The sequence below is a fragment of the Paralichthys olivaceus genome, chromosome 20, assembly GCF_024713975.1.
Source record: "Paralichthys olivaceus isolate ysfri-2021 chromosome 20, ASM2471397v2, whole genome shotgun sequence".
NCBI lineage: Eukaryota > Metazoa > Chordata > Actinopteri > Pleuronectiformes > Paralichthyidae > Paralichthys > Paralichthys olivaceus.
The window spans coordinates 12,033,343-12,047,488 of NC_091112.1; the positions used below are offsets into that span (position 1 = coordinate 12,033,343).

At 41.2% G+C, this 14,146-nt stretch overlaps 1 protein-coding gene across 2 annotated transcripts in view; it reads right to left on the bottom strand.

The window, feature by feature from the left end:
- Positions 1-14,146, bottom strand: part of kcnh8 (potassium voltage-gated channel, subfamily H (eag-related), member 8) — a 62,063-nt gene that overhangs the window by 37,258 nt on the left and 10,659 nt on the right. The window contains exon 1 of one of the 2 annotated variants that reach the window (XM_069515805.1): positions 7,372-7,850. The exons of the other annotated variant lie outside the window; for it this stretch is intronic. Coding sequence (XP_069371906.1) covers positions 7,372-7,447 — 76 coding nt within the window. The 5' untranslated portion in view covers positions 7,448-7,850. Of the gene's footprint in view, positions 1-7,371; positions 7,851-14,146 lie in introns of those variants that run through there. 2 annotated transcript variants of the gene reach the window in all.

The window sequence follows — 14,146 nt, forward strand, 5'->3', positions numbered from 1 at the left end:
CAAAAAGAGAAGAGGGCAGGGAGAGAAGGAGGACAGGAAGACGAGAGAGATGGTTACACAGACTTCTTACGCAACAGACATCAACTGTGTCTTGTAATTGCAGGTGAATGAAACATTTGTTAGGTCTGTGTGAGTTATTATCAAAAGATGCATGTGAGTGCAATCATACCATCAAAACACCAGCATGAGAAAGATATTCCCTCTGCTCAAAAAACATTTTACTGACAACTGACCCTGTGCCATTATGGAAATTATGTTTTCTGTGAGAAGCAGGAAGGTGGGAGTAGCATTGTTAGCAAAACAAAGTTGTGATTGCATCACGGCTGAAATGTTGTCCTCTACAGATAAAGACTGGTTTCTTTTATGAACACAATGTTTTCTTAACCTTAATCAAATTTAAACAAGCTGTCATTGCAGCTGGTTGAACTAAAATATCTCTAAAACTATTACTAGATTGCAATGAAATCCAGATACAGACATTCATGGTCCCCAGAGGATTGGTCCTATACATAAATATATATATATAAATTTTGGTGTTGCTTGAATATATTCAAGGGGACTGTTGTTCCTTGGTGGACGTGTCTGCTCTTCGGGGGCCAATCTAGTTTTGGGGACAGAAAACACTGACGTCAGTTGTTTTTGAGCACAAGGACCAGTTAGAATCTAGTTTCTCAACGTCAGTACTACATAAGTAGGTGGGTCAGAGAGAAATCCAGAGCAGCACAAACTATGCCATCAGGTGCATTCCTTCAGTACACTCACATAGGTTTTTCCCAGATTTCCAGGTCTTAAACAGACTCAAATGTTCTCCATATGTGTGTTCAACAGCTCCTCAACAGCCCTGTTCCAACACTTAGAGCAACCCCAGAGCTATTTCAGGCAGAACTATTATGATTGGTGAAAAAGGATGAGGAAGCAATGGAGAAGTGAGAGAGCAAGAGAAGCAGAAACAGAAACGCAGAATGCAGAAAAAGATGGATGACGAAGCAGGTGAGAAAATGAAAGAGCAAGGTGAGGGGACGGGAAGGGGAGGCTGAGATATACACCGAGGCAGACAGATGAGGGTGGTATAAGGGACGGAGGGCGAGGAGGTGACGTGAAAAGTTGAAAGTAAGTGCGATGGAGCTGTGAGGGGTGGAATGATGAAAGATGGAGATGGAATGTGGTTGGAAAAAATTGGTGAGTAAGTGGAGAGAAGGATGGAGAGACCTCACCTCTTCGCCAAACTCCACTCAGGCCTCTCAGAAACTGAGCAGTCACAATATAGTCGCTCCAGAGTTGCCATAGTTACCACTGACTCATACCTGGGCAACCAAGGTTACAACTGCACAATTTGCCTTAGTAATAGCTTCTGGATCTAGTCAACACATGAGATTATGGTATTTGTGTCATGATAATTTAATTCAGGTACAGGTTTCTGTTTGGGTATCAATTATGGGATAATTTCACTTAATGAGGTCAGAACACACACACGCACGCACGCACGCACGCACGCACACACACACACACACACACACACACACACACACACACACACACACACACACACACACACACACACACACACACACACACACACAGATAGACAGACACACACATCAGTGGTGGCAATCCTCTCACGCCATATAACTGAAGACAGAAAATCAGTGGACAAATCTACGGCCTTAATCACTTCTGTGTCTCTTTATCATACAGGCCCCCAGGCTCACACCAACTGAAACATTACACCAGTCATTACAATCCTGTAATTTCCCAGCCTGCCTCGCTACTTCTCCTTCTCTCTCTCATGGTCAATTTCTCTTTCACCCTCCATTGTCTGCCTCCCTGTCGTCTTGCTAAAAATAAATCTGCCGTAGTTTTTCTCTCTCTCTCTCTCTTTTGCCTTCGTACAAAAAAACCCAATCCTCGCATTTGAAAAATTAATTGAGTCTAAAAATGGCCGACTTGGCCCAGACTTCCGTTTGTGAAAACCCCATTTGTCGATCGTTTTGGACAGTCCATTAGAGACGGTGATTAGGGGAGGAATCTCACTCATTAGGTGGGTTAACAAGGCAGAACATCCGCGGTGACGGGGGAAGCTCTCACGCAGATGTCCCAAAAGTTTGGTGGAACAGGCCAGGTCGGCGTTCTAATCAAGGTCTAGTGACCTCACTGTGAGGACAGCGTTTGCCTGCTGAGTCTGTGCTGATGATGGTGGCTGTTTCCTCTTAACTGCATAATTTGTCAGAGCCTTGTTGAAGCCAGTGGATGCTATTCATTTGAAACACTAATTTAATGATTTTCACACTTGCGGATGCCATTAGTTATGATGGTTTGCAATGACTGAATTGTAAGCGCTTGACCAGTATAACTCAGCTGTCAATCATAATGTTTCACCCCGTTTTTATAGAATTAAATAATAAAAAACAAACTTAACGGAAACATAAGCAGTTAAACATGTGTGATAAGATCTACCTAAGATGTTTTAGTTTGCTCCCATCCACCAACATGGAGAAGGTGGAGTTTCTGACCTATTCTGCAGCCAATATAGACTGATTCACAACTAGTTGAGAACACAGGTGGGTGGGAACTTAATACCACGATCACTACTGCGAAGACTCTGCCTCCAAATTACGTCAAAAGTGAAAGATGGCGGCACCCGTACACTAGAAATTTAAGCTTCCGATTTTTGTTCATTGAAAACTGTTAGCATCACCTATACTTCACAAGAATAATACTTTCTAGTGTACTGCAATATGAATAAGGAAAATCTTTTTTTGTTACATTGTTGACTAGGATACAGCGCAGCACCATCCCTTCTCTTTATGTGGACCCTAAAATAAAACCGTCTCATTATTAAGTCGGCTTCGGAGAAAATGGGAACAGCAGTGCCAATCCACTGCCAGTAAGTGAGAGCCCCCCTGCACCCTGCAGCACTACAGTCAATGATGATTGATTACTTCTCCACAGTCTCATAACTGCACTCATTACTTCTTTTCACAGTCATTCTCTTGCCCAGGAAAACATCAGACCTGCCTTGTCAGGGGTTGGTATAATCATATTGTGAGAAATTAACATTAAACCAAGAGTCTATTAAGTGGAATTAAAAAGTAGCTGGTGTCCTCCACTTAAATAAACCTTGTTCAAACATATGTGTGTCTGTGGTCTTTCAAAATCAGTAATTAGCTCCCTGGGTCTTACTTCATCAGGTTGCTGGTGAGACTGAGCATTTGGGGACGGCTGTATCATATCCACTGTCTTCTTGGAGACAGCAGGATCTGATAGCAGCAGCTTTTGTATAATGTGTGTGATACTCTGATGAGGATTTAAACATTCACCTGGCATCTTTTTAACAGCTTAATTAGATGTACGGCAATTAAAGAAAGTTAATCAGTGGAGAGGAAACTTCAGCCCTCGTGTTCAAAGACGGAGACAGCTGAGCACACACACGCACAAACAGAGCTACTCACATTAAGTTCTGTGACACAAACCAGAAAAGTGCAGAAAACGCTCCACCTTTTTCTTCTCCTCTGTCTTCATCTCTCTTTTACACACATACATACTCTTTCCTCCGTCTCTTTTATTCACATACACACTTAAACATTACCCCCACCGCCGTGCACTTACTCAACGCACAGCTGTTCCAAGTCTTTGTGCCAGTGATTGTGACAGTAATTACCTGCCTGGCGTAGGTGGAACTCATGTGTGTGTGCAGAGAGCGAGAAAATACTGATCTAAAAGGAGTGGTGCAGGGACAAGGAGGACACAGCACACGTCAGGAGACTTTACACACCCCTCTGCCACAACTGTACCACCAAGACGTCGGCTGCTTGATTAGGCGGAAGGACAGCCCATTATGGTCTCAATCTCCCCAATGAAGGCCAATATTGGCTGACAGTCAGTCAAGTCAGCAAGTATTCTGTAGTGGTGACGAGGCTGCAGTAATGACCTGAGTTCACAGGTATTAACTGAAAGTTTCAGTTATGGAGAAAGTGACTTGCGCTGCACTTTTGTGACTTGACCATTTGAGTACCACACTGTAGGTGCCAAATAGAAAGCAACTGAATTCTAAATTTGGATTTACATATGTACAAAATAAGAACACATTTTCTCTTTAATTGTATCAAAAATAAAACAAGCATGTTAAATGATGTTTCTCAAAAACTATTTATAATATCTTCAAATGACTGCATTGTAGTACATTATGATTTACAATATTTTGGGCTTGTGTGAACCCTTAAGATTTGGCAAAATCAACTTAGGAGACACAGTGGCAGGATATTGCCTTATAGGCATTGACTGCACTTTCAGCGTTTCAGGTCTGATCCCACGTTCCATTTTTACATCAAACAACCATGTTCTTCATCTTCTATTCTCTTCTTTCAAACCAAACCATGAGGGCACCACCAGCTGGACTGGAGAGTGTTATACCTAGAGTATACGCAGCCACCACGTACAGTCAGCGTGGTCACAAATTTTGGGCTGCGCATGGATATCCACAAAGGAGTCTCATTGAATTCCCTATGGGTGGATGACGGCATTTACGTCGCAAGGACCATACTGGAGCTCAGTAGACTGGCTGATGGCAATTTATTAGCAGTTTAAGCGACCACGACTTTTGCTATTTTAGGGACCAGAAGAAATAAAATAGCTAGTAATTCAAACTGAGAAAAAAGGAGAAATACAGTGAAAAACAGTAACATGATTTTATGTGAAAAAATACTTATTCCTCGCTCACCCCTGTAATCTTCTTGTGGTTGCTCAAACTTATTGTATATTATGACTCTAAGCAGGATCTCTACCCAAAACTGAGACCCACTGCTGCAGTATAATGCAAGGTATAGAGCGAGTGACAATGTGTGAATCTGATGAGCAGCACACCATTAATACAGCGCCAGTGATGGACAGGTGATGAGATAGTCACCTGGTGTAGTGATGACACAAGGTGTCACAGCACTCTAACACAGCCATCACAGTGCAGAGCAACAGACCCATTCTGTTATTCTAGTAGCAGTGCAGGTAAATAGGGACACACTGAACCCAGCACAGTGATCGGGGGTGTTTGTATGTGTCAACCAGTAAGTTGACAAAGCACGCAGTGAAACACACAAACACCGTTGGTGTTTTGAAACAACAGGAACTGAGCTGGGAGCTGGGAGATGACTTTGTTTTAAAAAAAAAAATGGAGCAGCAATTTACCCTGAGTCCGCTGTAGGAATATTTCTGTTTATTTATATTTTCTCCCTCATCCTCCAAAGCTGCTGGTTCCTCCAAACATGGAGAAATGATTAAATGTCTGAAATACTTAACATCTAATATCTAAACAAACAAAATGTCAGTGTCTCCTATCGTCTGTTAATGGAATTAATGCTAAAAGTTTATAGTAATTAATTGAATCAGGAGACACCAGATTAAGTCTTAAACCCTAATTTATTCAAATAAGCCTGGGTCACAACATCTCTCTTTGTGAACACTGAAACGTTTAATGCATTTTAAAAGGCTACCAGCAAACCTACAAGGCCTTTTCTCTGAGTTTGAATCAGATCAAGTTAAATACTTTTTTACTTTCACTTTTCTCCATTAATCATGCAGTGTTTCCAGGTCCCAACAGCCTGACCAGGCTTTGCATGACGTCAGAGGGGATCACTCAACGCTGAACCCAGCACTTCCCCTTATATTTGCTCGCGGCCAGGCCATCAGACACGTTTTGTCCCGTCAGGCTCCACTGCCTCCAGTCTGCCCCATCTTGCAGTCCAAATCCAACATTAATTTCCTCCATCTCACCAACTCAAGGACGGCAGTTCATTCTCTGTGGCTTGACAAACCACTTGTGTTGGGTACAGTACCACTGAAATTCCCTTGAATTAGAACAGAGATCCTGCGGCGGGCAGCTGGATATTTGTTGCTACTCCACATACAGGCCTCTCTACCATATACAGTGGGTGCTCATACTGAAGATGGATGTCTCTGGTTACTGTTGTGTTTCTACTGAATAAAATGCTGCAGGAAATGTCCCAGAGAGACGGTTTGAGCGAGGTCAGGTGATGAGTCTGCGTTAGGTACAGCCACTAAGGGCATGATGTAATATGTTACCATTATGGAATTATAATAGAATGTGTCATGTATTAGCAGATTGAACAATAACATACAATAAAAGTGATTTAAAAGGATGTAGTGACAAAATAAGGCATATACAGTACTAGATATATGACCCAGTATTTGATACACTATGTCACACTGATATTGATTACAGCAAAAAGGGTCCTAGTTCAAAACCTGGTTTGGTCTGTTTGTGTGCATTTTACATTTTTTTCTCTGGTTTCCTCCCATAGTCTAAAAGATGCAGATTAGGGTTAGATTAATTGTCCTTTGCTATGAATGTGAGTGTGTAAGATTGTTTGTCTCTGTATGTTGGCCATGCAATACACTGTCAACCTGTCCTGGGTGTACCCTGCCTCTCACCCCACATCAGCTGGGACTGGCTCCAGCTCTCCGCATGAGCCTCAAAGGTTAAGCAGTGCAGATAAAGTATGGATATAATCTGAATTAAAGAACCTAGATATGAAACTCAGCAAAAGAGATAGGAGTGTCAGACGCTCAAACATGGAGCAAACCGCGGCTGTAAAACATTTCCTTCCAAAAATCCTCCAAGAGAAGTGAGGTGTTCATTATAAAAATATAAGACCACTGAGATGAGAGGCGAGAGTTCAAACAAAAGTTGTCTTTTAGAAATTCCTGTTAGTGCCTGAGCCCTGCAGGGAAAGACTCGCTGTAATGCCTCCACCGACCAATTAATTTTGATAAATGATATAGAACTTTCTGGTTTTCGGTCCGGCGGGAGGAGAGATCGCACCATAGCCGCAGGACAAAGAGCGAGGATAACAGAAGGTGAGATTCACAGACAACGAGTGGACAACTCAGAAGACTGGGGTTTGTGCAGGTGTGGTCATTCATATCAAACATGTCACAGGCTGCAACTTGTGAACAAGTCCGGAGGTGTGGAGCAGAGAGGCGGGATGTGTTAACCCTTCTGTCGCTGTCCGTGGTGCTGAGGCTGGAGCGGGTTTCAGCACCGCGGACAGCGACAGCCTCAGCGCAGTAATTGCTACATGAAGCTTTTTCCACAACTGTTCGAATCCCTGAGACATGAACCACCCTGGATTCACAGTGAAGTTCAGATCTGTCTCCGGAAAAAACACCTGGAACACCCAGATTTCACCTTTAATTCAAAGGCCACTTGCATCAAGGGAAATCATCTTTAAAACGAACCCTCCTTTCTTTGTTTTGTTGCGTGAAGGATCTCCAGGAAATAAGCGGCTCTCTGCTTTGTCAAAAACATGACATTTACATCAGAAACTAGAACAGCGATTAAGTGATTAAAATGGAACTTACGAGTGCCATCAAAGCGTGTGGCTATAGTGTCCAGAAACGTGTTCTGTGGCGCTAGTAATCCTTTCATCACAGGCATTTTCCCTGCTCAGTGTCGAAGTCCCCATCAAAGTTACTGACGAGAAGGTGCGCGTCGTCCCAATGTGTGCGCTGCTCCCATTCAAACGCCGCTCCACCCATATGCACTAGCAGCCATCCGGTCAACTCAGCACAATGCGATCCCCACGGTCTACAAGGGGTGGGGTGAGGGGGGGGAGGGGGGGATGCGCGCACCCGTGAGTCTGGACTGGATGGAGCTCGCGTTGCGTGCGTGAACGACAGGAGGAGATGAAGCCCCACAGGTGCAGCTCAGGTAATAGCCGGGCACGACCGAGGCTCTGTCAGCGGTGCCATTATTATGCAGCCCGGATTCAATGGTCGTCTCTCCTCAGCGCGCAATGGTGGGAGGCATCAATCACTCCCGACAACAACCAGCGCGGGGAGTTCCTCACAGCACAGAAGCGTCCCAACTTTTATTTTCACCTTTTCTGCATGTTCCTGCAGCTTCAATGGAGAAACCAGCGAGTCTTTGTCTTTTCAGCGCATCACGTCATTATTACTTTCTTAGGATGGAGGGTACAATTACGCAACAGAACAACAGAGGCCGATTAATAACTCAATCGACAGAGAAATCCAGGGAACATTATATTATTGTTCATATATAACTATATCTTTGACCCTGTTTTTATTGGGCTCAGTAAAGTTTTGCTCGTCTGCAACATACTGAACATTTTTCTGTTTCAATTGATTGAATTTGTTTTGAATTAAATTTTATGCACTGTATTTATTCTTACAATTTTTTACTGGTTCCTTTTTCGTTTTTTCTTAGTGTATTGGAATGTTTTGTTCATGTGCTCTACTGCAAATGTTTACCGAGTAAAAAATAAAACGTTGAGATTCCATACAGCACGGTATACATTGTAAAATGAGCTTAACGGCAGCTGACGAAACATTTCAGGTGTCAGGGATTCTCCGTGGGGCAAAAATATATAAATCCATTTAAAACAAATAAATAACAACTGAAAATAGAACATGTATTGTTTGCCCAGGTATTATGCAAAAGACAGAGTGATGGACAGAATTTGGGGGTGAGAAAGAGAGAGAGAAAGAGAGAGAGAGAGAGAGAGAGAGAGAGAGACAGACAGGTACACATTTCCAATAAATAGAAATGAAATCATTGCAGTACATATTGCAGAGTAATTGCTTCCTCAGACCCGTGCTTCATTTACATTGTCAGGCTGTCAACATGTCCACGTTGCTCTCTCTCTCTCCCTCCCTCTCTCTCTGTCCCTCTCCTTCTCTCTTCCTTTCTCCCTCTCTTTGCCTGGCACGCGGCTGGCAATATTAACAATAACAAATACTTTACACTAGTTTTTAGCGCCACCCGATGGCAGAAGACAGGCACGACACGCATGTGTGTCACGACCAAGGGGTCGAAATCGATCAACGGACCTATCAGTGGCACAATAGCGCCCTCGTGTGGACGGTGAAGTGAAATAAAGAGTTCAGACTCGACTTCAATGAGAGAAAAAAACAGTCAGAGATTTTTGAAAACAAACAGTGGAAGTTACAAATGCAAGTTCACTGATAAACAAAACCAACACTACATGTGCAATATACTATTCATATTATCACTTGTTTTCTTATTATATTATGTTCAATATCATGTGCAATAGTCCATACTACTTATTGGTATTATCATTAATACTTTCTGCCACTTTATTAGTTTATTGTCTCATGTAACTCACTATTTCAAGTGTCTTATTTCCTTTTAATTGTTGTTATTTCACTGGTTCTGCATTTACTCTGAATACACTTCATATTTTTACTTTTACTTATAATTTGTAGACTTAACACTATAGTTTTATTCTCTGCACTCTATTATATACTGTTATTTTAATAACAACTGCATTCACTGTGACCTCTGACCTCTGACTCTTCACCTCCTGAGCTGGGGCACTCGCTCATAAGATACAACAGCACAGACCAATCAAAAACTAGAGTAGCACTCAGAGAGCACATACCTCTTCTAAGGCCCAAAATATCCTCCTATTTAATCACATTTAAATTCAAGAGATCTGAATTTTTATTCTGCACCAAAATTGGACACATTCATAAACATCAGTCCTCTAAATGTGCCTGATTTTATTCACCATGATCCATAAATCATTCTCAGGAAAATCCCAAATATCTTGTTTAAAACAATGAGAAAGAAAGTCCTGGATCTCCCCTTGATTTAGATCTGCACCAACCAACACTGACTTTCAAGTTTCATAGTAATCCATTCAGTAGTTTCTGCATTATTCTGCTTAAAAAAACAAAATGCTTTGGACATACCAGTATCTCACAGTGGATGACTGATGTATCTGAGTTTGAGCTTTAGGGCAGCACACAGGAGTGTATGTAAGGAGACAAGCAGAGAGAATGATACCACAGTGTATTAAACTGACAGTGAAACATGGTGCTGGGAATATTACAGTCTGGAGTTGCATACTGACCAAAGAGAAGTACCACTCCACTCTTCAGAGCTGTACCCTCTGGTCCACGTCCTTGTGTAGACAGATTCACACTGCTTCAGGGTAATGACTCAGCACACACTCCTTTGCAAAAAACCCTCAAAAACCAAAGAGACCTGACTCCACTCAGTCACCTGACCTCATTGCACATTTATGGGGGCACTTGAAAACTAGAAAAACAAAGTATTCTGTGAAATCCAAGGAGGCTGTGAGAAGTGTTGTCAGCTCAGGATAATATGACTCTTCAGATTTGCAAACTTGTGGAGTCCATATTCCTGCTTGAATGCATGCTGTCGTTCAAGTAAAAGGGCAGAATACAAAACATATAATGAAACTCAAATACATTTTTCAACTTTTCTTTCAAATTGCGAAGCTGTTATAATCATTTGTCATGAAAAATCGCATATTGCATTTGAAATTAATGCACATAAGAATTATGTTGACGAATAGACTCAAATGTTTGGACTCAGCTGCCGATGAGTCCAATGGATGGATGGATGGATGGATGGATGGATGGATGATGGATGGATGGATGGATGGATGGATGGATGGATGGATGGATAAATAGAAAGATAGTTTATTTGACCGTCCTTTGCTTCAACACTCAAACTTCTGCCCCATGAAATCGTAGCTAATCATATAATCCTGATTTGCGCAGCCAAACTGTGATGTAAATCCATAAATGGGATTGTATCCAACAGTTATTCATATGATGAACTTGTGAAACACCTCCAGCGAACAACAGCAAACCTGGTGTACATTCACACACACACATGCACACAGATGCTGGCACGTATACCAGAAGCAAAGTTAACTCCAATCTAGGTCAATCCCATTAGGCCCACTAAGAGTGCTAAAGCATTCGTGGCACCAAACACCAAAAGTCAAGCTCTGTGCATCCTACTCACATTCTCAACTTAAGTGAAGCAGCTGTTTTATCACTTGGACAAAGTAAAGTCATCAGGTGCTGTGAGGCTGACTGCTATAAACCATATATCATCTCGGTGGCCTCAAACAAGCAAAGAAACGGGACTCACATAAGAATGAATAAAGAATATATATTCATAGAGAAAGAAATAATATCTCTGAGATGAGGCACTGTGAGGCAGTTAAGCACAGAGATACTTCCTTAATCATGTCACCTAATAAAAATAAACAGACAGCCACCACACAGTGATGCTCCACCTGAGTAATGAGCAGCTTAATGCATCATTACAGACTGATCACAACTGCACACACACATTCTGTGTGTATGTTTAAATGTGACATATTTAGCTTCACAGAGAAGTGACAGGTTTTTACCTCATCACAGGATCTATATCCAGTCATTGTCATGCTATAATCAATCACTTATTTATTAGACTGACGTTATGTCTCTGAGATCTTACCAGGAAAACCACTTGTCATTTCCCCCTTACTCAGTATCTACAATGCTTGAGATAAATGATTCCACAGAGAGCAGAGGTAGGTTATGGGTAGCAAGGCAGAGAAAGAGCGATCCTGGAAACAGACAGTGAACTGTTGTTTATAGTGAGTGACATGTTAGTGTGACTGATGGGATCATCTATGCGGGCGATGTGCTGACTGGCTCAGCTCAGGCATGAAAACAGGGTCAAAATTTGAGCTGGCAACTTGTAGCTTGTAATTTCAGTGTCACATGCACAGATAACAAATGTGTGTCTCCGTCTAAAGACTTTCTGAAACCTCACTGTTAAAAATATTCCTGCACATAGTGAATTATACATTCACATGCGCAAAATATTTATATAAGTGTAAAACTTAATTACACTTTGTATGAAACTTTGTGAAAAAATTTGTGAGACTTTTTAAAATTTTCAGATTAAGCTTCACGAATGCATTATTTTCACATTTAGACCTTACATTTTATTAAACGTGATTTATGACTGCATGTAACCTTTATTCTCTGGGTCTGATGTCTTTTTGGATGCAACCACTAGAGGTCGCCAGAGTTGCAAATGATTTAATCCTGCACAAAGGGGCTTAAGGCTTTAACACAATTCATAAATTGATCAGCACATTACAAACCTGTTTTAGATTTAATTTAATAAAAAAATATTAAAAGTGCTTAACTCCATATCTGCAAAAGTGCTTGGTTTACCTACAGTAGATGTGCAATAAGTTTTGGATGAGTGATGTCATTTCAACTCGTCCGTCTGTCTGCTTTGGTGTCATTATAAAGCATCCTTGTTAAACTCTAGTCGGATCTGGCCTTGTGTCTATATAACATACACTCCTGCATCTATGCTTTAAAACTCCCTCGCTGGGTTGCAGAAGCTACACTGTGCTGACATTTTAACTTAATGGTTTTTATGATGCCCACTGGTGCTATACAGGAAATGGGAATGGCTGTTAAAAGATACGGCATAAGTTCATTTTACATACACACTTTGACAAAGCTAATATATATATATATATATAACCACACAGCACAAGCCCTTCTATTAGCAGACAATATAGAAATGTCACATGATATCAGGCCCCTTCGCCCTCTACTAACCCAATTCTTCCACCCACTATCTTTTGTCCTTTATTCCATGTGGTCATCCGTATCTCCCCACCAAACAAAACCCATCCGTTTTTAAATCTAGTGGGGAGGGAGGGGGCATCACTTGAGCTCACAATCTTATCTGAAATCTTGAGGTCCTCTGCTTTCAAACTTGAACCTCTTCTGTCAGAGAGAAAGACTTTCTGACTTTTATTCATGCACCACCTCAACCTGAGGGCGTGTTTTTTTTTTCTTGATCAGTGTTTGATACCTGATCTGATTCTCATGCCGATGAGGCCGTACACACGGCAGATCAGGAGAAACCTGAGGAGGGGTGAAAGCTGCCTTCACACTCATCTCTGATGATTGGAAAATGTATATTGTAACAAGTATAACAAGGAGAATGGTGGGAAAGTAATTATTAAACCTACTATATTACACTACACTTTACTATACTTAGCTTAACTATACTAATACTGTACTGTGCTTATATCATATTTATAGATTATAGGTGTTACAGTAGCGTGGAACCGCATGGCGCATTATACTATGCAATACTACTATAATATGCACTGCTGTGCTGTGCTATACTATACTACACTATGGTATGTTTATGGTACCAAATCCATAACACTTGTGGTATACTATACTGTACTGTGGATTTGGTAAAATGCAATTTATTAATTACCTTAAGTCAACAATATAAAACACAACAATATAATAATACTCATTATTATTACTCCTTATTAAGTACAAACTGAATTCAAAATCCAATCTGAGCAAAAGCAGAGCATTATCAAACATTATAACATGTTAATGGTTCTGCAGAAGAAAATGAGCCTGTGCAACTGAAACAGACCAGATCATATTTTCTTTGTTATAACTTAATTTGTGAAGTTACTAGTAACTACAGCTGCCAGATCAATGTAGTGAGGGACAAAAAGAGAAATATGTACTGCAATAGATTCACAATATAAAGTAGCAATAAATGGAAATTCCAAACTAGAGTAAAAATTGCAAAATGGTACTTAAGTACAGTATTTGTAAATGTGTTACTAAGTAAATGTACTTTTGCCCAACTTGAACAAGAGATGAAAGTGTACATCTCGAGATGACAGATCATTCGAGGTGATGTGGTATAATGAACACAAACACATGCATGCATTAGTGAGTGTCAAGTGTGTGTTTGTGTATCTGCAAATGTACTTCAGATTGAAAAGTATGCATCAGCAAGAGAAACAGAGATGTGCGGCACAGAGTGTTGGCAATCCATTTCCCTTTAACGTGCCAATACGATGCCTCTCCCCCTCTAACAGCAGCAGACTCACTAACCATATCATGAGTTTATAATAACCACATCACATCCATGGCGAATGAGGTAGAATGAAAATCTAACCTAATTTGGAGAGATACACGACTATGTGAGTATCAGGGCGTCCCCTGAGATAAGGCTGCGATTGAGGGAGCCGTGTGCTGCACTGGTAGCATGCTCTGTGAGCGTGTAATGGTCTTAATTATCATTTAGCATGCCAGCCTCATTGACGACGTATCAAGCCACTGACAAAATAGTGGAGCAGAGGGTAACAGAGGGGGAGAGGGAGGGAGAGAGGGAAATCTGAGAATATAAACACTTGAATGCACTAACACAAAATCATAGGAGACATCACTAAACTACACACACACATAAACAAAACAGTGGACATATGGGAGTATGATG